This window comes from Capsella rubella, unplaced genomic scaffold (genome assembly GCF_000375325.1).
Source record: "Capsella rubella cultivar Monte Gargano unplaced genomic scaffold, Caprub1_0 scaffold_5, whole genome shotgun sequence".
NCBI lineage: Eukaryota > Viridiplantae > Streptophyta > Magnoliopsida > Brassicales > Brassicaceae > Capsella > Capsella rubella.
The window spans coordinates 10,041,093-10,065,302 of record NW_006238919.1 but is presented as its reverse complement, the minus strand read 5'-3'; the positions used below and the strand labels follow the sequence as shown (position 1 = coordinate 10,065,302).

General features: G+C 37.2%; 7 protein-coding genes and 1 non-coding gene across 10 annotated transcripts; 5 read left to right on the top strand and 3 right to left on the bottom strand.

Moving 5' to 3' along the window:
• The first annotated feature begins 1,136 nt into the window (after positions 1–1,136).
• Positions 1,137–3,487, top strand: LOC17885072 (RHOMBOID-like protein 4). The gene is made up of 6 exons (XM_006291206.2): positions 1,137–1,666; positions 1,986–2,149; positions 2,267–2,430; positions 2,512–2,756; positions 2,944–3,070; positions 3,182–3,487. The coding sequence occupies exons 1-6, from the start codon at positions 1,305–1,307 to the stop codon at positions 3,308–3,310; spliced, it is 1,191 nt and encodes a 396-aa protein (XP_006291268.1). The 5' UTR covers positions 1,137–1,304; the 3' UTR covers positions 3,311–3,487.
• Positions 3,488–3,615: 128 nt separating this feature from the next.
• On the bottom strand, positions 3,616–3,687 carry TRNAK-UUU. The gene has a single exon. It is a non-coding gene; the product is annotated as a tRNA-Lys (tRNA).
• Positions 3,688–4,849: 1,162 nt separating this feature from the next.
• Positions 4,850–5,344, bottom strand: LOC17885716 (late embryogenesis abundant protein 37). The gene is made up of 2 exons (XM_006292935.2): positions 5,283–5,344; positions 4,850–5,159 (listed from the first exon to the last, which is right to left on the bottom strand). Exons 1-2 carry the CDS (start codon positions 5,342–5,344, stop codon positions 4,850–4,852), a joined length of 372 nt encoding a protein of 123 aa, XP_006292997.2.
• Positions 5,345–6,249: 905 nt separating this feature from the next.
• Positions 6,250–10,737, top strand: LOC17885884 (gamma-tubulin complex component 4). 2 transcript variants are annotated; one of them, XM_006290571.2, is made up of 16 exons: positions 6,253–6,477; positions 6,556–6,853; positions 6,978–7,114; positions 7,198–7,296; positions 7,497–7,617; positions 7,694–7,966; positions 8,159–8,239; positions 8,312–8,395; positions 8,555–8,641; positions 8,733–8,788; positions 8,920–9,102; positions 9,252–9,477; positions 9,573–9,661; positions 9,871–10,024; positions 10,102–10,224; positions 10,295–10,737. In XM_006290571.2, exons 1-16 carry the CDS (start codon positions 6,308–6,310, stop codon positions 10,349–10,351), a joined length of 2,238 nt encoding a protein of 745 aa, XP_006290633.1. In that variant the 5' UTR covers positions 6,253–6,307; the 3' UTR covers positions 10,352–10,737. The 2 variants fall into 2 exon arrangements, with proteins under 2 accessions (XP_023638300.1, XP_006290633.1); XM_023782532.1 differs by lacking the exons at positions 9,871–10,024; positions 10,102–10,224; positions 10,295–10,737 and adding an exon at positions 9,762–9,864 and having other exon boundaries at positions 6,250–6,477.
• A 349-nt stretch (positions 10,738–11,086) lies between these two features.
• On the bottom strand, positions 11,087–13,368 carry LOC17885149 (actin-1). 2 transcript variants are annotated; one of them, XM_023782533.1, is made up of 6 exons: positions 13,341–13,368; positions 13,165–13,211; positions 12,591–12,660; positions 12,027–12,420; positions 11,338–11,951; positions 11,087–11,247 (listed from the first exon to the last, which is right to left on the bottom strand). In XM_023782533.1, exons 3-6 carry the CDS (start codon positions 12,648–12,650, stop codon positions 11,182–11,184), a joined length of 1,134 nt encoding a protein of 377 aa, XP_023638301.1. In that variant the 5' UTR covers positions 12,651–12,660; positions 13,165–13,211; positions 13,341–13,368; the 3' UTR covers positions 11,087–11,181. The 2 variants fall into 2 exon arrangements, with proteins under 2 accessions (XP_023638301.1, XP_006291303.1); XM_006291241.2 differs by lacking the exon at positions 13,341–13,368 and having other exon boundaries at positions 13,165–13,320.
• Positions 13,369–13,864: 496 nt separating this feature from the next.
• On the top strand, positions 13,865–15,316 carry LOC17885656 (60S ribosomal protein L36-2). The gene is made up of 4 exons (XM_006292013.2): positions 13,865–13,951; positions 14,049–14,153; positions 14,637–14,836; positions 15,102–15,316. Exons 2-4 carry the CDS (start codon positions 14,052–14,054, stop codon positions 15,142–15,144), a joined length of 345 nt encoding a protein of 114 aa, XP_006292075.1. The 5' UTR covers positions 13,865–13,951; positions 14,049–14,051; the 3' UTR covers positions 15,145–15,316.
• A 637-nt stretch (positions 15,317–15,953) lies between these two features.
• On the top strand, positions 15,954–16,531 carry LOC17886352 (histone H4). The gene has a single exon (XM_006292036.2). It carries the CDS (start codon positions 16,041–16,043, stop codon positions 16,350–16,352), a length of 312 nt encoding a protein of 103 aa, XP_006292098.1. The 5' UTR covers positions 15,954–16,040; the 3' UTR covers positions 16,353–16,531.
• A 3,437-nt stretch (positions 16,532–19,968) lies between these two features.
• Positions 19,969–23,920, top strand: LOC17887306 (cation/H(+) antiporter 20). Its single transcript, XM_006290534.2, has 5 exons — positions 19,969–20,349; positions 20,489–21,523; positions 22,397–22,633; positions 22,721–23,416; positions 23,491–23,920. The coding sequence occupies exons 1-5, from the start codon at positions 20,170–20,172 to the stop codon at positions 23,860–23,862; spliced, it is 2,520 nt and encodes an 839-aa protein (XP_006290596.1). The 5' UTR covers positions 19,969–20,169; the 3' UTR covers positions 23,863–23,920.
• Positions 23,921–24,210: the final 290 nt, after the last annotated feature.

The following is a 24,210-nucleotide window of genomic DNA, read 5'->3' as shown; positions in this document are numbered from 1 at the left end:
TATGTTACCACTTCTAAACATCAATCCTGGTTTTGACACGTGGATGACTCTCCATTTTTTCTTGGATAATTCTCTTCTCAATCACTAATATTCTCTTGTTGTAAGAGGAAAACTCTGTGTTTACAAGTTTTAGATAAGTCACGTGTCGAAATGTACGTAGTTTTTGTTTTTTTAATCGACAGCATATATATATATTAGAATGTAACAGACGATCAGTTAGAGAAACGTGTGTTGAATAAAGTGTGTAAACTTATACTTAATAGTGATTAGTGTAGTTGGTGTTGAATGCTGTTTGTTTCAAAGTTATAAATTAGTGAGGATTTACAATCATTTTAAATTAGTAAATCACATTTAGATAAAACGATGATTAAGAAAGCTTCAACAAGATTTATATTAGTCTGATTGATATTAAAGAGCCACCAGTAGTGACCAAATTATATAATAAGAGCCACCACTTAACTTTACGCCTATTAAAATAGCGAAAGAGAATTAGCAAACCAAACGACTGAGAAAAATAGAATGGTTTGGGATTTTTTTAACAACCAAAGCCGATTCCAAATTGTATATGTAGAGAGAGAGAATAGGTCCGCGATTTTCGAAATTAAAAACATAACTTTTCCATCAATGATATGAAAGATATGTTGTAAACATCATCGATACAAATCACGACCAAGAACGTCCAAGTAAATAATTCGATGATTACGTTACTAATGGAACAGGTAGACGAGTCAATTACAATAGGATGGAACGGTTGAACCACTAACCACTAATCAGTCCATGATTCGGAATATGAGCATACTAAGCAAAAATATTAATATTCTCTCTATTTATTTAGTTATATGGTTATATATTTACCATCACTAATTTTTTTATTTATATTTGAATTTTTTTTAATATTTTAATTGAGTTTTAAAAAAAATCTGTAAAAAAATTTGTTTAATCTGTTTGATAAGATGTTAAAATAACCCTTAACTTGTTTATGGAAGAAGACTGTTTTACTGGTAGGATTAGGAGAGGAACCGTGTGATGCATATTTGGTGAAGACCGTTGACTTTATTACTCTTTCCTTTTTTCTTCTTTTCAGACTGCAAAACACTCCAAAACGAAAGTTTCCTTTTTGTGTAAATAAGATATTGGAGGAAGGAACTTGTTGCTCTTTTAAGCTCCAAAGTCTCCAAATAGCCGATTAAAGTAAACCCCCCAACTAACATCAAACCCACGAAACCTAATTCCTCTCTACAAACACACCTCTCAAATTCAATCTCAAGTTTTGTTCAAAGCTCCAATTTTTTTAATTCCATTCAATGGGTGAGAAGGATTCAGAGACAGCTCCGATTTGGGGGAAAACGCGACAGAGAGAGAGCAACAACAACAACAACAACGTACACCCGATGGATGTAGAATCTGCTTCTCAATCCGGGCAGCGTCGATCTCTGAATCATAGCCGAAGTTCTTATGAGGAAAGAGGAAGAGGGGTTAAGGAGTTTAGGAGCTGGTTCGCGTGGCTCATTCCCTGTTTCGTTGTTGCTAACGTTGTCGTCTTCGCCATCACCATGTATGTCAACAACTGTCCGAAAAAATCTGGAGATTGTTTTGCTGATTTCTTGGGTCGGTTCTCTTTTCAGAACACAAGAGAGAATCCTCTTCTGGGTCCTTCCTCTCTAACGTAAGTAATAAGCTTCTTATCTTCTATGGGTTTTACTTTGTTTCAATCAAAGGTCTAATCTTTACTGAGTTAAATGAAGCAGGAGATTTGAGATTTCTTAGGATTTCAAGGAAAAATCCAAAATTTCTTAGGAGTTTAATCCGAATTTTCAAAGTATTTTAGCAGGCAACTATGCTACTTTAGCTTGGAAGAAGTAGCTAATTGCTTGTAGAAAACATGGAAGTATAATAGGAGATAGTGTGTGTTGATCTCCACTTCCTTTACTCGTCCTGATGTCGAGATTTTGAGATTTAACTTTGGTAACTTAAACTTGGAACAGGTTGCAAACAATGGGTGGATTGGATGTAAAGAAAGTGGTTAAAGGAGATGAAGGATGGCGTCTACTTTCTTGCAACTGGTTACATGGAGGAGTTGTTCACTTACTAGTGAACATGTTGACTCTTTTATTCATTGGTGTACGTATGGAACGCGAATTCGGTTTTAGTAAGTACCTACGCTCTGTCCCTCTCTTGATTGATTTCTTATCTCTCTTTTGAAGACCCCTTTTGATGAATTTGTGTGTAACCTTTGTTTCCACATTTTTTTATTGATGTATTTCAGTACGGATTGGATTGCTTTATCTGATATCTGGCTTTGGAGGAAGTATATTGTCAGCTCTTTTCCTCCGCTCAAACATCTCTGTTGGAGCATCTGGTGCTGTGTTTGGTTTACTTGGAGGAATGCTCTCTGAGATCTTTATCAACTGGACAATCTATTCTAACAAGGTAACTATTCCTTCAGAACCCTTTTCTTATTTATGATTTCTATATTGGAAATTTATGTTGTTTTGCCAATGCTTTGTCTAGGTTGTGACCATTATAACTCTTGTATTGATTGTGGCGGTGAACTTGGGACTTGGGGTGCTCCCCGGAGTAGATAACTTTGCACATATTGGAGGGTTTGCTACCGGTTTTCTTCTTGGATTTGTGCTCTTAATCCGTCCCCATTATGGATGGATCAACCAAAGAAACGCTCCTGGAGCTAAACCCCACAGGTACAAGATGTATCAAGGCATATTATGGACCATATCTCTTCTCCTCTTGGTCACTGGGTAAGTGTTATATTTATATGCTACCACCCTCCACGTTAACAGCTATAAATCCGTCTGTTTGTTTTTCCTATACTCATAAATCATAAAGGCCTGCAGATTGTATCAATGATAATCTTGTCTTTTTTTCTTTATTTACACGAAAAAAGTAGTGAAAAAAATTATCTAACCGAGCTTCTTTCCTTGTCAGGTTCATTGTTGGATTGATCTCTCTCTTCAACAATGTCGATGGAAACGAACATTGCTCATGGTGTCATTATCTTTCATGTGTTCCAACTTCTAAATGGAGTTGTAACAGAGAACCAGCCTCTTGCACGGTAAGAATCCTTAGCGCCATTTTTTCGTTCCTCCGGTTTCTCTGGCCTCGGATTGAATCTCCTTTCATCGTCTCTAATCACATATCTCTTCTTATTTTTGTTTTTTTGCAGACGACTCAATTAGGTAACCAATTGAGCATGACTTGTTTGAGGAATGGGAAATCAGCATCTTACATTTTGGCAAATCCCTCGGATTCGGAGTCACGGATTAATAGCTTATGTGTTCAGCTTTGCCGTTGATTTACTTACAGATTTTTAGAATTTATACAAAACACAATCTACACTGTATCTTCTCCTTCTCATTTTTTTTCTCTGTTTATTATGTGTATAGGAGCCTTCTTGTTAAATAAATAATACAATATTTTCCTAAATTATTGTATTTGAGTTTGAGAAGAGATTTGCTAAGACAAATTTGTTCTTTTGGTTGTAAAAGAAAAAACTAAAAACTCAGTTTAAAACCAAGCAACTCTCTCTGTAAAGATTCATCCTATGATTATGTGTGCCTTGAGGCAACAGACTACTAATTTCGTAAAAATAAGATAAGTCGCCGTCTGAGGGGATCGAACCCACGGGCACGTGGATAAAAGCCACGCCCTCTACCACTGAGCTAAGACGGCTTTGATGCTTGAGATATCTAAAACATAGTAAATATATCACTCTTTTTAGTTTGTCACGAAGGTCTTGTCAAATTGAGAACCAATGATTACTTTTTTTCTTGGTTCGGCACTTACTCATAAAACTAGGCCTGGGCGTTCGGATATCGGATCGGGTTCGGTTCGGATTTTCGGTTTTCGGATCTTTTGGATATTGATTCTAATATCCATTCGGATATTTATAAAATTCGGTTCGGTTTCGGTTTGAATATTTCGGATTTTGGTTCGGTTTGGATATAATTGTGATAATTAAATTTTAACCAAAATTTATTGGATTCGGTTTTATTCGGATATTTTTAAATCCAATTATTCTCAAATAATCCATGCTATCCAAGTATATATAAAAATAGAAATGAGGCAAATGACAAGTTCAAAGAACCAACTAACATAATACCATACCAATATATAAAAGTGAAGCATAAAACTGTGTCGATGCATAAAAGCTTTAAATAAACCAAAATAAACCATAAATTCCTAAAGAAAAAGTAGCAAAATTCCGTAACATCCTAAAATCAATTAAAAATAACATTTAATCCGATATGCGGCAAACACGTATATCCTAAAGATATTAAAGTATATATTATAAGTTCGGTTATATATAGATATCTATTGGATATCGGTTCGGATCGGGTTTAATCCGATATCCAAAAATAATGAAAGCTAACAACCGATCGGTTATTTTTCCAATATCGGTTCGGTTTTAATCCAATTTTTTCGGTTCGGTTCGGTTCGGATTTTCGGATTCGGATTTTATGCCCAGGCCTACATAAAACATGAAAAATGGCTACAGATATTTGTGGTAATACCCCTTCAATCAATTTTTCCAAATTAGATTATGAAAATAGAAATTTGGTATCGATATTATACATAATTAAAAGTAATACGTGACAACTTGTTATGTAAAATATCGACCAAATAAAAACGCAACATTTAGAAACAATCTTGAACATATCATGTTGCCAGATTTTTAAAAAGTTAATATGACTAAACACATGATCCGTCAAGCATTGGAAAAGAAGAAGCACTGAGGCAAACAATAATTTGCAAATACTGATCTTCATTATTAGTTCACACTTCAAATCGATGTACCAGATTTTTTTAAAGCATGTAGAGATCATTTGGCTCTCTACGTCGTCTTGTGATTCTTATTGAAGTGCAAAGACCGTAGCTCAGCTGCGTCAAGCTCTCTGGCAAAATTGTCGGGTCTATAGTACCCGCTGTGAGGGTCAGGCATCCACCATAACTCTTCTCCTCTCAGCATTTTACCTTGAATTTTAGAGGTTTTTTCAATGTGTGGACTTAAGTTCTCTTTCGCACCTGCAGTCTCAGGTCTAAAATATCCGGTATTAGGATCTGATGCCCATGATGGCTTCTCATGGCTACGTCCACTAGTATATCCCCTTTGAGAGGCTTTTGTGATCACATCGTATCTTCTCCTGCGATAATAAAAAAAAATGATTGTCATTTAGTTGACACCGCAATATGTATAATTAATTAACCAACGTATTTGTCTAAAACCATATACTGTAGGTTTTATATATACAAATGGGTGGACTTACATTATGATTATGTGGTTGATTGAGCGAGAGAAACTTTTGAAATTGAAGAGTGATGGAGACATTAATCCTCTCAAATGTTCTATGGAGAAGACACAGTGTAAGAAGATGAGTTCTGTATCGACTAAAATTATGGACTGAGTTAAACTATATACATAGAAGATATTATATAGGGAATTTGTTAATACTAGTAGTACATATATATTTTTTTTTGTAATAAACTGATACTTTGACTTTGTAATGTTGATTAGACTTTGAGAAAATGAAAATAAATATATTGACGGGATCTGTTCAAAAGAAAACGAAAATGAAAAAGGGTTATTGTAAGAGAAGTAGATAGTACGTAGTAGTCCCTTGCTCGATCGATCGGACTTCAGTTTAGAAGCATCAAAAAAATTACAACAAGGACTGCAATGACCTGATCATACTTCGATTAATCTGTAAGAGTTTAAGCGTACACGTACACGTACGTGTTATTTTGAAAAATCAAGTTTATAAATTTTAATAATGGTGAGCTAATCATACTTAGACAAATCTTTGATGCGAGTGAATTGGTCTATATTTTATGTGAAAAGGTCCGATAGGATCAAGTAAACATTGAATATGTTTTGGTTTTGTTAGAGTTCATTTATAATATTAAGTTAAAAACTGAATCAGGATTAGATAGATAATTTAATCCAACTCTCAGTTTTTAATAGAGAAAGACCAAGTAATAATTGAATATATTTTGATTTGGTTTGGTTTGATTTAGCGTATAAGTCATGTTGTTTTTGGTTCAGTTATTAAACCAGATCGAATTTGGTGTTGATTGGAATTTGGGAGGGAATACACTAGAACTAGAACCTCCAAACCGGGATAAGAGGTCTTATGGGTAATAAATGTACCAAAACACCTTTGTTGTGTCGTGAAATTACATCACTTGCCACTGAACTACACCGGTAAATCAAACAAGTCCGGCGACTGTGACCTGCACATTTTGATTTTCAATTTCCCTCCCCAAAAAGTTTAAAGCACTTTCCCGAAACGCAATGTTACACGAGCTTCTTCTAGCTCTCTTAGGCTTCACCGGCGATCTTATAGTCGACGAGCGGGAGCAACTGAAAACCCTAGGCCTCGCTTTCAACTCCGATTCACCTCTCTCTGATGAATGTACCTTCAAACTAGCTCCGGACATCTCCTTCATCGAACCCAGCGAAAGGTATAGTCTCTTCTCGCGCTGATCTGGTGTTTGCTCTCCGATTTTGATTTACAGTGATTCTGATGCGCTTCCTTGCAGGGACTTAATCGAGAGGTTGATCAAGCTAGGGTTCTACTATCGAGAGCTCGACAGGTTTGCGAAGAAGTCTCGCAATTTGAGCTGGATTAGGTCTGTAACTAGTGTGCATCCGTTGGAACGGGCTGATGAATTGTCTAGGCTGAGTAGAGAGAAGAAGCCTAGCGTATACCGTAGAGCCATTGCTAATGGAATTGGGGAGATTCTTTCGGTTTATCGATCTGCGGTTCTTCAAATTGAGCAGAAGCTATTGGCCGAGACTACGCCTATTCTGGCTACGGTTACGCAGGGGCTCAATAAGGTGCATTCCCAATACCATTTAGCAACACATTGATCACTTGATGATTGAGCTTATGAATACTATATGATTATGTGTATATTGAGTTGTATAATGCTATTTTATCTGTCTTTGTTTTTTCCCCTAGTTTTTTGTTCTTTTCCCTCCCCTGTACGAGGTTATTCTTGAGATTGAGCGTGATGATATTCGTGGAGGGCAGCTTCTGAATGTGTTGAATAAAAGGTGTCATTGCGGTGTGCCTGAACTGAGGACTTGTCTCCAAAGGTATTCACTGGCTCAATAGCTCTATCTGCAGTAAACTGAAATCATTTTTAGTCCAGCTCACACTTGTCAATTTTTTGTATCAGGCTTCTTTGGCATGGACATCAGGTCATGTATAATCAACTTGCGGCTTGGATGGTCTATGGGATTCTCCAGGATCCTCATGGAGAGTTTTTCATCAAGAGGTAATTGTTAATTTAGTTCATTTTGGTCATTTTACTTTTGTTTAGTGGTCCTCATGAAGTCTCCCATGATACCGGTTAGGTAGCTGCTGTTTGCTTGCGCTGATACATTATCGCTTGCTGTCGTCTGCGCTGTGTGTATACACTTTGGTTTCTGTTTGGTCTTCTCCAAAAACGTACAACTCTTTCTGATTTGCTTGCAGGCAGGAAGATGGAGATTTAGATCATCGCTCATCTCAGGAAGAAATATCTGATAAATTGGCTCGTACCTCAGTTCATGAGACGTCTTTAACTGATTGGCACTCTGGATTTCACATTTCTTTGGTACTCTCCATGCCAATTTCAACTTTGATCTAGTTACCATTACTATATAATTGATGTTTTTGTGCTTATATTGTAGGATATGTTACCTGATTATATTCCTATGCGGCTTGGTGAATCAATTCTTTTTGCGGGGAAAGCCATAAGGGTCTTGCGAAATCCAAGTCCTGCTTTCCAGTTCCAGAAGGATAAGAATTTTCAGCAAACAATGCGTGGCTCCCAGAGGATTCGAGGGTTTATGCATAGTGATTTCCCTGAAAGGGAAACTGAGTTAGATGCAGATCTTACAGGGGGAGAGTTGCTTCCCCAATCCGAGGCAGACAAGATCGAAGCTATGCTCAAAGATTTAAAGGTACTGTGTTGGGAGACTTTCTCACTGCCCATTATATTTATGGTGAAAAGTGTAACAATCATGATAATTGAGTTGATTTCGGTCATGCAACTTGCGGTCTTTTTTGTTCATACATAGAAATAATATATGCCATTCTCCTAGGATCACGTTAGAGCTCAGATTGTATGCTTAAATTAATATGTCTAAGTGCAGGAATCATCTGAGTTTCACAAGAGATCATTTGAGTGCACTGTTGATTCTGTTCGAGCAATAGCAGCCAGTCATCTTTGGCAGGTTTCCCTTGACAACTTTTGTCTATAATCTTTTGGATTATTTTCTGGGGTCACATTACCTTCCTTTCTACAGCTTGTTGTTGTGCGTGCTGATCTCAACGGCCATCTTAAAGCTCTAAAAGATTATTTTCTCTTAGAAAAAGGAGATTTCTTTCAGGTAAACCATAATTAATATTGTTGATTATCTAAAATGAATAATTAATCGTGATTAATGTCGCTCCCACTTGCTCATGTCCTTGTTTCCTTGCACTAGACTCAGTAAAAGACCTGCGGACATGTAATTTCATATCTGATATACTAAACTTTCTGATTTCAGTGCTTTCTAGAGGAGAGTCGTCAGTTAATGCGTTTGCCGCCGCGCCAGTCAACTGGAGAATCTGATCTTATGGTACCGTTTCAGTTGGTATGTGGATACAACTTAAAAGATCTTATGATAAAAAGCTCCGGTCAGGTCAAATTATTTTTGTAACGCTCTCTCTTTTGGGAACACACAGGCTGCAACTAAAACCATTGCGGAGGAAGATAAGTATTTTTCTAGGGTATCCCTACGGTCAGTAACACATCAAACTATTATTAAAATACTTCATATTAGGTGGATTAATTTCCAGCCTTTGAGCTAATTGGAAGCACACATTAGTAACTGTTCCATAACTTGGCTGTTTTAACTACTACTCTTACCAGGATGCCTTCATTTGGAGTTACAGTCAGATCTTCTCAAGCTGACTTAGCGAGATCTAAAGTATCTCTCGCTGGGAAGGCAAATCTTACATCAGACACCTCTGTGGATGGCTGGGACGCTATTGCTCTGGAGTATTCTGTTGATTGGCCCATGCAACTATTTTTCACTCAAGAAGTGCTTTCTAAGTAATAATCCTTGGGCATTGCTTGCTTAGATCCTCTTTTTTTTTTTTTTCTATATTTTCTCACTTTCAAAGTTCTTGCATCAAATTTACTATGAACTATTTAGGCGGATGTTTTGATGCTTTGTCTGAGATTTATAGACTTGTGTTTAGGTATCTCAAGGTGTTCCAATATTTGATACGGCTAAAGAGAACTCAGATGGAATTAGAGAAATCATGGGCTTCTGTGATGCATCAAGATCATATAGAATCTGCTCAACATCGAAAAGATGGTACAAACGGATCAACATCTCAACAAAGACGACAAGGAATAAGACCCATGTGGCGTGTTAGAGAGCACATGGCGTTTTTGATAAGGAATCTTCAGTTTTACATTCAGGTAAAGAAACCTATGACGTCTCATAATAGTTTCAAAGTGGTCACAAACCAGTTCGGAAAAAACAACGTTGAAGGTTTGACTCTCTATGTCTTAAGGTTGACGTGATAGAATCTCAATGGAAGGTGTTGCAGACTCATATCCACGATTCTCAAGACTTCACTGAACTCGTTGGCTTCCATCAAGAGTAAGAATATTCAGTGCTCGTTGTTCCCTTTCAATCATCTTAATGTTACTTACTTGCATGGCCATTTAATTTTCCGGTTTGGTTTTTGATTCGATTTTAGGTATTTTGTAAAGCAAGCTGGAATAGAGATCTTTTTCTCTACGTTTTTGGTTTGGTTTAGTTTCTTATGCCTGCCCCTACTACTTACCTAATGTACTGTACAAATGCAGGTATCTCTCGGCCCTTATCTCTCAATCTTTCCTCGACATTGGTTCCGTCTCAAGGATACTCGACAGCATCATGAAACTCTGTCTCCAGTTCTGCTGGAACATAGAGAATCAAGAAAGCAATCCAAACACTTCGGAACTTGAAAACATAGCCGAGGTGCTTTATATTTTCTCTACAACAGTCATACAAAGGTGAAATGGTCTCTTATAATTTTTTCTTCTTCTGGTCTTAAGGAATTCAACAAGAAGTCAAACTCGTTGTATACCATACTGAGAAGCAGCAAGCTTGCCGGGAGCCAGCGAGCCCCATTCTTGAGACGTTTTCTTTTACGCCTAAATTTCAATTCCTTTTACGAGGTAACGATTTCAACCAAAAGAAATTACTTTTCCCTCTGAGTGCTTCTCACTGACTTTTTCCTGGCAACAGGCTACTGCAAGGGGCGTGTTGAATGTTGTCCGCCAACGCCCAGCTCTTCCATTGTAAATGCCTGACAGTCCTGGTGGGGAATCTCGTTTTGAAATTGTTTCAGACATGGGCTTTTGAAGGTTTTGCAACAACTATGACACGGGAAGATAGTTGGTCTGATCCTCAATTCAGGATCACATGAGGCCACCAAAGGAATATACATCAATATAGGAGGACAGGGTTTTTGCTCACACGTCTTTCCTTTGTTAGAGAATCTGTGTCGCGACTTTTAGCCCCATGTACAAAAAACTGCGAGCTGTGTTTCATTCGTGCTTTATACTCTGTTACTGTAAATTATGTAGGCGACAGTGTAGGTGTGGTTTCTGTAATCATTTAACAATATGATAAAGCTTGATGACGTGTTTTCCTAAATTTTCTATCAAGCTCTAACATTATGACGCTGACCATCTGTACGCGATGAACTGAGCATACCATTTGAAAGTGTTGATATATGAACACTCATGAAATTTATCAGTAAAGATAACTTGGTACTGTAATAACGGAGTTAGTTGCATTACACAAAATCAACAATGAAATAACAATAGATCATAACTAGAGCTAGGCTATATTAAGAAGATTATCCAATAGCCCCACTAAACTTCGGAAAATTAGGTGTTCTTATTCACTCCAACACAGTCGTGTTATCCAACAGAAAAAAAGGAACAAGACAACATTTTTAACCACAACTACAAACAGATAATGTAAGTTCCTCAAAATGTCTTAGGCCAGAATCTGAAAATATTGAAGAAGAAAAACAAAGACCAGCGGAGAACGAAGATAGAAAAAACCCCGTAAGGATAAATTGGAAAACCCACAGGGCTTCTCCGGAAGCAGACTTAACTTCAAACTCAAAAGCATTTCCGGTGAACAATCGACGGGCCTGACTCATCATATTCTGCCTTTGCGATCCACATCTACAAAATTGAGGAACGGGAGACTGATCAGTCGAGCTGCAGAGTAGAATATTATGGTTTAGAAAAAAGGAAATTGATTTGATTAGTTACCTGCTGGAAGGTACTGAGGGAGGCCAAGATTGATCCTCCAATCCAGACCGAGTATTTCCTCTCAGGCGGTGCAACAACTTTGATCTTCATGCTGCTCGGTGCCAAAGCAGTGATCTCTTTGCTCATTCTATCAGCAATTCCAGGGAACATAGTTGTTCCACCACTGAGCACAATGTTCCCATACAAGTCCTTTCTGATGTCAACATCACATTTCATGATGGAGTTGTAGGTGGTTTCATGGATACCAGCATTCTCCATACCAATCATAGATGGCTGGTAAAGAACCTCTGGGCAACGGAACCGTTCAGATCCAATGGTGATCACTTGCCCGTCAGGTAGCTCATAGTTCTTCTCTACAGCAGAGCTGGTTTTAGCAGTCTCAAGCTCCTGCTCATAGTCAAGAGCAATGTAGCAAAGTTTCTCCTTTATGTCTCTGACAATTTCACGCTCAGCTGTTGTGGTGAAAGAGTAACCACGCTCAGTGAGGATCTTCATCAGAGCATCTGTGAGGTCACGACCTGCAAGATCAAGACGTAGGATGGCATGTGGAAGAGCGTAACCCTCATAGATGGGGACCGTGTGACTCACACCATCTCCAGAGTCGAGCACAATACCTACAACATAAACCAACAGTAAAAGACCTGGTCCTGAATCTGAAAGATAAAAGGCCTCTCAAGTTCTGTACTTACCAGTAGTACGACCACTAGCATAAAGTGACAGGACAGCTTGAATGGCGACATACATAGCCGGAGCATTAAAGGTTTCAAACATGATCTGAGTCATCTTCTCACGATTAGCCTTTGGGTTGAGAGGTGCTTCAGTGAGTAGAATCGGATGCTCCTCGGGAGCAACACGGAGCTCATTGTAGAAAGTGTGATGCCAGATTTTCTCCATGTCATCCCAATTGTTAACAATACCATGCTCAATCGGGTATTTGAGGGTTAGGATACCACGCTTGGATTGAGCTTCATCGCCAACATAGGCATCCTTTTGCCCCATTCCAACCATCACTCCAGTGTGGCGAGGACGACCCACAATACTTGGAAACACAGCCCTCGGTGCATCATCCCCAGCAAAACCAGCCTAATTCAGAGACACAGAACATAACCACCTTAGCTACATTATTGTTCATATAGGATATAAAATATATTGAAACTTTTGTATATGCTCCCTAATCCATCAAAGGGTTTGGAAATAGATTGATCTTGAACAAATCCAATTTGAAAACAAAAAAAACAATTAGAATATTTTACCTTAACCATTCCAGTTCCATTGTCACAGACAAGGGGTTGAATGTCTTCACCATCAGCCATTTTCTAGTTTCTGCAAAAGAAACAAAAACAAACATAAGACCAAATTTTGGCATCAGCAAAGAATAATTAAAAACACAAATCAATCAAATGCTTCGTTCAGGAATATATAGAGAGATATCTAAGCAATAACATAATAATAACAAGGAGTGGAGAATATTAATAATATCATAGAGAATGAATGTGACAAAATCAAATCCTAAAGGGAATGTAACAAATATTATTATTCCCAGATCCACAATCACGTTATCAAATTCAATATATTTTATAATATTACACACCTGAAGATCTGTGTGGAAAAAAAAAAAAAAAGGGAAAAGCAAATGATATTTATTTACAGCAGATCAACAAAATCGGATGTACACTCTCATTAACACCTCAAACACATATAAGCAGGGAGATGCAATGAAGAAATCACAGATCGAAAAAAAATCAAAGTTTACAGAAGAGGTAATGAAACTGACAATTGTCAATCCAAATTACGAAATGCAGATCGGAAAACGAAAACTAAAATTACCTTTAAATCGCTGTCGACTGAAATTATTTTGGGTTCTTCAAACTTTTCTACGGAAGGAAGGAGAAATCAAAATCAAAAGAAACAATTAATCAAATGAAAGCCAATGAACGAACAAACCAGAAAGCAAAAAAAAAAATAGCTACAAAACGGGTCCAAAGGCTTCGAATTCGGCTCACCTCGTTTTCCGATTCAATTCCTTACCGAAATTACCTATTTACCCTCTGCTTTTTACCCTCTGCTTTTTACCCAATCTTAAAATACCAATTTCTTTATTTTAGAGCCTTTTAGGAGGTTAGATTTTCGGATTTTGAGTTAGGGAATTTAGTTCAGTTGTTAGATGTTATGCGTTTTATAATGGTTTTCTACAACAAAACATATCAAAGTGTAGTCATTTTTCTAGTTTTACATTCAATTTTTAAAAAATACAAATCAATCATATGAAGTCGAAATAATACGGTCAAAAAATTTCGAATAAAGTTAAACTGATGAAAACGTTATTTATTCTATGTAATTTTTTTCTTTGCAAACATGGGATATGCAAGTGAACATGAGGGAGGCTAAAAGGCTTTTTATTGAGATAAACAACTTGGTATTACCTTAACAAAAAGCAACCGGCACAATTTTAATTTTGAAAACAGAGCCCAAAGTTAAGGCCCAAAATAGGTTGTAAAAGGGCTAGGGTTTTCTCCTTGGCAGCTTTTGTATATGAGGTATATAACGCAATTTTCAGTCATCGTCCTCCCTCCTTCGTCTGAACCCGCGGAGGAGCTCGATCCAAAGAGACTAGGTAATCTTATCCCTATTGATTCAATCCTCCGAACGAGAACTTTTAGTTTGTATTGAATATTAAGTTAATTTTTGTTTGTTGTCTGTGAAATTTGCAGAAGATGACAGCTCCGCAAGTTAAGACCGGTTTGTTCGTTGGGTTGAACAAAGGACATGTTGTCACCAGACGCGAATTAGCTCCTCGTCCTCGTTCTCGCAAAGGAGTATGTTCTCTCTTTTGCATTTCCTGTAACATTCTTTTGGATCATTTTTTCGGTAGTTTCTAGACTATGTTAGATGATCATACTAGGTTCTGCTAGTGTGATGGATCTCCCTCTTTGCTTTATGACTTATTTGGTTCTGCTCTTGATTCATGATTTGAGGGTTAAAATGAAGTATGAAGATTTCATATGGTAGGCGTTACATTTCCCGTACCTTTGTGAAATGTTTAGTTCCTTAAGACTTTCCAGAACCATTTTTTTCTGCTGAAGCATTTTTTTACCTCGAAATGTTGTTGATACACTATTTTTCAAGTGTTTGGTAGCATATCTTCTTTGCTATCCAAATTTTGAGCTTTTATTTCTGTTTCTGTACTAGGTTTAATGGCTCATAATAATTTTGGTAGTAAAGTATAGAGATTTCGTAGCTTTATCTTTGATTATCTTGTTATGAATCTAATTCTATTTACTGTTTCTTGATTTGCTCAGAAAACTAGCAAGAGGACACTCTTTATCAGATCATTGATAAGGGAAGTTGCTGGTTTTGCTCCCTATGAGAAGAGAATTACTGAGCTTTTGAAGGTTGGTAAAGACAAGCGTGCTCTTAAGGTTGCTAAGAGGAAGTTGGGAACCCACAAGAGAGCCAAGAGGAAGAGAGAGGAGATGTCAAGTGTTCTCCGCAAGATGAGGTAAACTCTAAGAGACCCACAAGTTCGAGATTTACTGTCATTTTCAGATTTTCTCATCTGTGGTTAGAGATATTAGTGCTATACATTTTGTTCTCTGATATATCTCATATCTACGAATTAAGAATAACTGCTTTAAATGCTTATGTTTTTGAGTAGATTAGTGAATCCTTGATCTTTACCAAATCTCATCTCTGCTTAAAGAAAAAAGAAAGAGAACATTTCTATTGTAATTACTGATTTTGGGACAATGTTTGCTTACACGCAGGTCTGGTGGTGGTGGTGGTGGTGTAACTGAGAAGAAGAAGTGAGCATCAGCATTTTGTCATTCTTATTGCAATACCATAATATGATTCTTCAGCTTCCCCTTATAATATGTTTTGTTAGAATTTTGGATTTAAAGAGTCTTTTACCCCAGTTCAAGACAAGTGATTGTGCGTTTAAACTTGTTGCCTCCTATTTTGATCATTTAATTCTTCTTAACACATGTTTTAAAAAGCTAAAAATATACAAGATTGCCTTTTGTATATATATCATTCGCCACATCGTCAATTGCCAATCATACTAAGCTTGACCAACCAATTTGGTGCAATCTATAACTATAACATTCATAAAACGATAGAGAGATCAATCAATGGGCACATTAATCCTTCACATAACAAGTTTATGTGATACTAAAGTCTTGGCTCATGATGTTTTCATGGTACAATTTTCTTAACATGTAAATATTGATTCTCATTAAACACACAACGAACTCCTTAATCACACAGACAGTAGTACAGTACAGTGTAACCAAAAAGAACAAATACGTTCGTGAAAAAGAAACAAAACTTTCCCTGAGCGCGCGCTTAACATCAGAAATCAGAATTCCCCGCGTGTAATTTTTTCGTCTTACCAATTTTGCGAATGACCAGATCGACGGCTCAGATCTAATAAAAAATTTATGACGCGGATAGCAAAAACATCTAACGGTTCACAATTCATTAAATTACATTCACGCGGATAGATGCTAACAACCGTCGATAAAACAAGATCCAACGACTCAAAACCTCCCAACCTTTTTTAAAAAACCACAAAGCACTTGTCCGTCCTCTTGTCTCATTCGTATATAATAAGCCTCCCCATCCTTAACCAAAATAAATCGATACTTCGCAATACCAAAGAATCATTTAATTTCTCAGTTGGAGTTTTAAATTTTCCGGAGAAAATGTCAGGCCGAGGAAAGGGAGGAAAAGGATTGGGTAAAGGAGGAGCCAAGAGGCATCGGAAAGTTCTAAGAGACAACATCCAAGGGATTACGAAACCTGCGATTCGTCGTCTCGCCAGAAGAGGAGGCGTGAAGCGTATCAGTGGTTTGATCTACGAGGAGACCCGCGGCGTTCTCAAGATCTTTCTCGAGAACGTGATTCGTGACGCCGTTACTTACACGGAGCACGCTCGCCGGAAGACAGTCACGGCGATGGACGTCGTCTACGCTCTCAAGAGACAAGGACGCACTCTCTACGGATTCGGCGGCTAAAAATTTCGTGTGAATGTTGTTGTCAATTCGGAGTTTCTAGGGATTTCAGATTTGCGTCTATGAATTGGAATATTCTTATTTTCGTTTAAAATGTTTAATTTGCGGCGACTTCAATCATCATCTTAACGTGATTTATCAGATCTTGTGATTATTTATGACGGACGGCATCGTTTTATTAATCTTATCGCACGTCCACGTTTTATATAATTGTTTGGTGTTATATGTCTCTAACTCTAATGCCTAGTGGGCCGAACCTGAAAGTGGCCCAATAAAATTACATTGTAAAGGGAGCTAACTCAAATGTTTTCGGCTGAACATGTATGTAATGGGCCAACAATTCTATGCAACTGCAACATGACCCATTAGGTCAATTCTTTTAATTTAATACTAGTTTAAACTTTAAAGTAACTGGAAAATAATGGAGATACTTTTCAATGTAAAATAACTGTACAAGAAGCATATACTAGTTTACATCAATGAGACAATGTCAGCGGTATGTCACTATAAATAAAATTAGTGTACATTAACATATTCTTAATCAGTAGTTACTCTAAGTCAAATTTTGTAATGAGTTATATGGACCCTCTAACCAAGGACAGTTCACTGTATTTACCAACTGTAGCCACTGTTTAATTCTACTTTTCCCAAAATCGACCCATGTTCTGATTTTTCTCGGCCATAAACATTTTTCAGTTTCGATTTTTAGAAAAGAAATACAAAAGCAGTGGCGCAAAATGTTTTGTTTCATTATTGTTTTTTTCTTAGGATAAAGTTTCGTTTCATTATTGTTGCTAGATTATACTACACACAACACAAGTTCCAATAACAAAAAAGAAGAAGAAAAACAAACACGATGATGATTCACAGACAAAGCTCACTCTGCCGACTTGATTTTGTGCGTACAAAGCTCACTCTGCCGACTTGATTTTGTGCGTGTGACTCGTCAATATGTCAAAGCAAAGGTAGATAGTGTCTTTATAAAATTATTACTTAAGAGGATTATAATCTCATTTTAAGGAGAAAACAAAATGTTATAAATGGCATTTCTGGCTTACAAACTGCGATATAAAATATGTGGACTCAAGTCAGCTTAATTAGAGGGTTTGGATTATAGAATCGTATTCATATAGTTACAAGATATATATCGCTATGTTTTTTTGTGAATGCAAACATTAACGAAAACATCCATTTTAGACGTAAACGCGAATGGTGAATACAATTTATGCAAATAATTAACAAGAAGCATGGATGCATACGCTATATATAAAATAGATGATTACAAACGCTACAAATGTGAATACAAATACAAACACGAACAAAAAGGGAATACGAACACGTGATATGCGAACTCAGACGCAAATACACTCAAAATGTTAGACATATACCCAACAAATGTGCAAATACAAAACGTTGAAAGGAAAACTTAATAAATGCAAACATGAAAACTAAATGCCCTTGCAAACACAAATATTTCTTCTAGTACTGTATTCAAATTATTCTACCAATGCAAAAATAAAATACCGACATGCATGCATGAGTTCTAAAAACTATTTTTGTAATTAAAATTTAATTTTTACATTAAATTACTAGATGATTTGTAGCTTAGGTGATTGAGATTAATATTCTCGTTGTTCAATCGGGATATTATTGACACAATGTATATATATACAAGAAAAAATATTCTTACGAAAAATCAAAATATTCGGAGCGACCAATAACAATAGATCAGATTCATAGAACCTTCTCTATAGTTCTGTTTTAAGCTGTAATTTATAAAAGATGGTAAAGACCAAACTTGTTGTTTATGGTTTTGAACAAACTGTTCCTCAAATATTTGGAGGACCACTTGTTTGGCACTTTTGAGTTGCCTTCAGGAAAAGTCCAAATCTATTTCATAGAAAGGGAAATACATAAACGACGACCTCGTGATATTTCAGTTTCATCTTCTTTTTTTTTGTACTCAGTATTCTCGTGAATTCTCCCACTATTATGATATTATTGAAAACTTTTTATAAAGTAATATGATTGACGTTTTCAAAATTAATATAATTAAGAAAAAATAACAGAAAGACAAAAGATCAAATTGTTTTCTCTCCGTTGGATACGATGATCTATCAGTCAACTTGCAGAATACGGACATCGAGTCCTGCATAGGATCTGTTTTGGTGACTTGTTTTTTCGCGTTAAGAGGTCTTTTATAATTACATATTTATAAGCATAACAATTTATATACATATAACTACATGTGTTCAGATATAAGATATTTGAGACAATGTATCACTATGTTTGTTCATCAAATATGTTTGTTTTGATGCCATATACGTATACTATAGATACTAGCCCTGCCAAACTTATATGACTTGATGGTCTTAATTACGAAAGATTCATAAGAGCATCATTATTGAAAAGATTTTATAACTGAAAGAGAGTATTTTAGCACAGTGTATTCAACAATGTAATCATTTTATTTGCGTATAAATTTCTACATCAATAATCTTATGATTATCAGGAATTCATGGGCGGTTTGTGTGAGTGGAAATTTTGTTTTAAAATATAATCAAAACTCTATACTTGGCGACAAAATATACGTAATCTAACGATGAAATTAATGGGTCGAGATAAAGTTTGATTACAAGATTTATAGCATCTTTGAAGCAGTCCACTACTTTTTAAACTGCTAATTAGATCCTCTCATTCTACAATTTCAAATCTTTGTTTCGTCGCAATCTAGTGTTCATTGTTCTCATGTATGTAAGTCGTCGAAATAATTAGATCGATCGATACATGCATGTAAATTTTTTACCAAAAAAAAAAAAAAAAAAAAAATTGGCTTGTAAAGTCTATCGTAACTATATGATCAACACAGCTTATTTTCAAACTTGACTAACAATCTAACTTAGCTAAGAAAAGTTAGGGAAGTCTTAGAAACGAAGCTGAATAAAACTAAAAAAGATACGATTGAAACTTCTTGGAAAAATCAACAGCTCTATTAAATGTAAATAATGCCAAAATATATCAGAGAAAAAATTAGAATATATGAGAAAGTCATAGATACGTGTCACTTGGTTGTGCTCGTAAGATACCAATCCACGACTACGCAGCATTTGTCAACGCCGATCTCTCGCGTCCCACGTGCAACTCACATGATTCCTTCTTCGTTGATAATTAATCCAATATTATTTACTTTGCAATATCAGCTATGATCATATGAGATGAGTATTCATTTTTTTCCTTCTCGTTAAAATAATGATAATATGTAAATTCTAAAGTCTTCTTTACTTTTGGTTGTAGCAACCACGAATTGTTTCTTTATGGTAAAACATGCACACTTGTAAGGGAGTTTTGGAGTACTGTAATATTGGTTTTCAATATTTTTTACTAAAACTATACAAACTTAGCAAATGAATTAGACCCCCCTAAAGTTCCTAGTGTTGTAGCAAACACTAGTTTTCTAATGTATTGACTAGATTGATGTTGTGAATTTTGGAAAGAAAACAAAATAAACATAAACATAATATGAAACAAATGACTTCCACTCAAGGTCAAGTCACACGTGAGATGCAGATAGACGCACCCAAAGTAACAAGCAACGACATTACTACTATTACTACCTTTTTTTGAATCTTCAAACCCTTTTGTTTTGCCTATAAATTTCTTCACAAAACTGCATCGTCTTCTTACTTGATCTTATATTATATCTCATGTTCCAATTTTAGCAAAACAAAGAAGAAAGAGTCCCTTCTCTTTTTGTTCTTTTCCTTGTTGTTGTTTGGTGTCATTATATTAAGATTAAGCAGGAGTCACAGAAATCCCCAAAATGCCCTTCAACATAACCTCCGTCAAAACCTCATCTAACGGAGTATGGCAAGGCGACAATCCGTTAAACTTCGCCTTCCCGTTACTCATCGTCCAAACGACGTTAATCATCGCCGTCAGTCGCTCCCTCGCCGTCTTATTCAAACCTCTCCGTCAACCCATCGTCATCGCCGAGATCGTCGTACGTTAAAAGAATTTAATCACATCCTTTACTCTCTCACACACACACACAAATACTATATTTTACAGTTTTTTGCCATAATATAATCTTATCATCGTAATATATTTACCATTTTTGCCATCGTTCGTCTTCATCTCAGGGAGGTATTTTGTTAGGACCGTCGGCGTTAGGTAGAAACACGGCGTACATGGACCGTGTGTTCCCAAAATGGAGTATGCCGATACTCGAATCCGTCGCGAGCATAGGGCTACTCTTCTTCCTTTTCCTCGTCGGTCTCGAGCTCGACTTATCATCTATCAGAAGAAGCGGCAAACGCGCTTTCGGAATCGCGGTCGCCGGAATCACACTACCGTTTCTCGGCGGCGTGGGGGTCGCGTTTGTGATCCGTAACACTCTCTACACCGCCGCGGATAGACCAGGATACGCCGAGTTTCTCGTTTTCATGGGAGTCGCACTCTCCATCACGGCTTTTCCTGTGCTCGCGCGTATTTTAGCAGAGCTCAAGCTTCTGACGACTCAGATCGGAGAAACCGCGATGGCTGCAGCCGCTTTCAACGATGTGGCCGCGTGGATTTTGCTGGCTTTAGCGGTTGCGTTAGCGGGTAATGGCGGTGAAGGCGGTGGGGAGAAAAAGAGTCCGTTAGTGTCGTTGTGGGTTTTGTTATCGGGTCTTGGGTTCGTGGTATTTATGTTGACTGTGATCCGACCCGGAATGAAATGGGTTGCGAAACGTGGATCTCCTGAGAACGACGTCGTTCGTGAGTCTTACGTGTGTTTGACCTTAGCCGGGGTTATGGTTTCCGGTTTCGCGACGGATTTTATTGGGATCCATTCGATATTCGGTGCGTTTGTTTTCGGTTTGTGTATACCGAAAGATGGAGAGTTCGGTCAGCGATTGATTGAACGGATTGAGGATTTTGTTTCCGGTTTACTCTTACCGCTCTATTTCGCCACGAGTGGGTTGAAGACTGACGTGGCTAAGATCAAAGGAGCTGAGTCGTGGGGGATGTTGGGTCTTGTAGTTGTTACGGCTTGCGCAGGAAAGATCGCCGGAACGTTTGCTGTGGCGGTGATGGTGAAGGTGCCGGCGAGAGAGGCTTTGACACTTGGTTTCTTGATGAATACTAAAGGTTTAGTGGAGCTCATTGTACTCAACATAGGCAAGGAAAAAAAGGTTAGTTTTGTCTTCCCTGTCTTTTTTATTTCAAATTTTTAAGGTTCTTTGTTTTTTGCTTTTACTAGTTATCAGTTATAACAAAAGTTATTTGGTCATTATTTTTGTGGGGAAAGCATATAAAACAAAATACGTTTGTTATATTAATTTAATCGTATAGTCTAAAGCTTAGATATAATAATGATTCTATCTTCTAGTTGGTTCCCTGTGAATATGCATTTGGGTCGGGATATTCGGAATAGTAATAAATTGCTTATGTTTATCTGAACATTAACCAACCGTTATATTGTATGATACCATAGCCTAGAACAAAATAGTAGTTAATTAAGTACATACGACTATACCATTTTATTTTATAAGAAAAGCAAATACTATATAATTCCAAATCAGATCTTACACATCAACAAACTATATATTAAACTTAAAATATATGTCCAAACTAACAATAATATATATATATATTTTTTTTTGTGGGAAGATATGTTTCAATATTTTCTTTTCAATTCACTAGTCGGATCTTGAATTATTAGGGGTGACAAAGTCCACGGTACCAGTACCACGATGAGTAATATTATTGGTTATTTCGTTTCCTCTTGTTTTGGGATAATAAAGAACAGTATCACACAATTAAGGCTAATCATGCATGCATGAAAAACTTTATACGAATTCCTTTCGAGTGGGCCAATCTTCACGAAATCACCGCATACTGATCCACTTGCAAATATGCGGCACAACAAAAACTATATGATCTTGTCCACATAATGCAACAATAAAATCTAATAATGATTTACTACCCACTAATTATAAAATTTTAGCAATATATATGTGGTTATTAACTACACTGTTTGTTTTTTTGGGTTTGACTTTTATAAGGTACTAAACGACGAAACATTTGCGATATTAGTGCTAATGGCACTGTTCACAACATTCATAACAACACCAAGTGTAATGGCCATTTACAAGCCAGCTCGTGGCACCCACCGGAAGTTAAAAGACTTGTCGACGAGCGAAGATTCTTCCAAGGAAGAGCTTCGCATCCTAGCCTGCCTCCACGGCCCAGCCAATGTTTCCTCCCTCATCTCTCTCATCGAGTCCATTCGAACCACTAAGGTTACTTTAAATTTATATCAGTTTTTGTTAGAATCTTGGGTAATAATCTTGATTACTAATTTAAAATCATATGTGTTTTTGGCACAGATACTACAGCTAAAGCTTTTCGTGATGCATCTGATGGAACTAACAGAACGGTCGTCGTCAATCATAATGGTGCAACGAGCCCGTAAAAACGGATTTCCTTTCGTCCACCGTTACCGTCACGGTGAGTGCCATAGCAGCGTCATAGGAGGCTTCCAAGCCTATCGTCAACTAGGCCGAGTCGCGGTCCGGCCCATCACCGCAGTCTCTCCATTACCTACAATGCACGAAGATATTTGTCACATGGCTGAGACCAAGAGGGTCACAATGATTCTTTTACCTTTCCACAAACGATGGAACGCTGAGCATCACCAAGACGGAGGAGATGCAAACATACCAGAAAACGTTGGCCATGGTTGGCGATTAGTTAACCAGAGGGTTTTGAAGAACGCGCCCTGTTCGGTTGGTGTTCTTGTGGACCGTGGACTTGGGTCCATTGAGGCCCAAACTTCGAGCCTAGATGGGTCTAATGTAGTTGAAAGGGTTTGTGTGATTTTCTTTGGTGGGCCTGATGATCGTGAGGCTTTAGAGCTCGGCGGGAGGATGGCGGAGCATCCGGCCGTTAAAGTTACCGTAATTAGGTTCTTGGTGAGAGAAACGTTGAGGACTAATGCCGTCACCTTACGACCGGCACCGTCTAAATGTAAGGAGAAGAACTATGCTTTTTTGACAACCAACGTGGATCCGGAAAAAGAAAAGGTAAATCTCGTTTCCCCTATTTATTTATCATCTATAACAAATATAACAGTTGTTTTTAAAAAAAATTGGAATAGGAATTAGACGAAGGGTCAATGGAAGAATTCAAGAGCAAATGGAAAGAACTGGTGGAGTACAAAGAAAAGGAACCAGACAACATAATTGAAGACATATTGTCGATAGGACAAAGTAAAGACTTTGACCTTATAGTGGTTGGAAGAGGAAGGTTACCGTCCGCAGAAGTGGCGACATTAGCTGAGCGTCAGGCCGAACATCCCGAGCTAGGTCCTATCGGAGACGTACTCGCCTCTTCCATCAACCACATCATCCCATCGATCCTTGTGGTTCAACAACATAACAAAGCTCATGTAGAGGAGATTACGGTTTCCAAAATTGTTAATGATGAGTCTTCTTCGCTAAGTATTAATGGAGGAGACACAAATGTATGATAAAAAACCAAATGTATGCAGTGGTATCTTTGCGTTAATGGTATAAAGCGTTAATTGAATATGTAGTTTATCTACAATATTTTACTATTCATTAAGAATTATAGAAAAAAGCATTCTACATCTAAATGATTAGGCTATTCGCATCAGTATTGTATGGCCATCTCATAGTGTTTTTATTTATTTTTGATCTAGTTTATACGTTTAAAAGATGATTATACTGAAAAGTTATACATATAACGGTTAGGCAAAACCGGTTTGTTTTATTTTAGCCGCCGAGAACCTCGCACGTGCCAAAGACACGTACCAAAATATGTTTCTCGACAATTTATTAGGAAGCAGAAGTAGGGA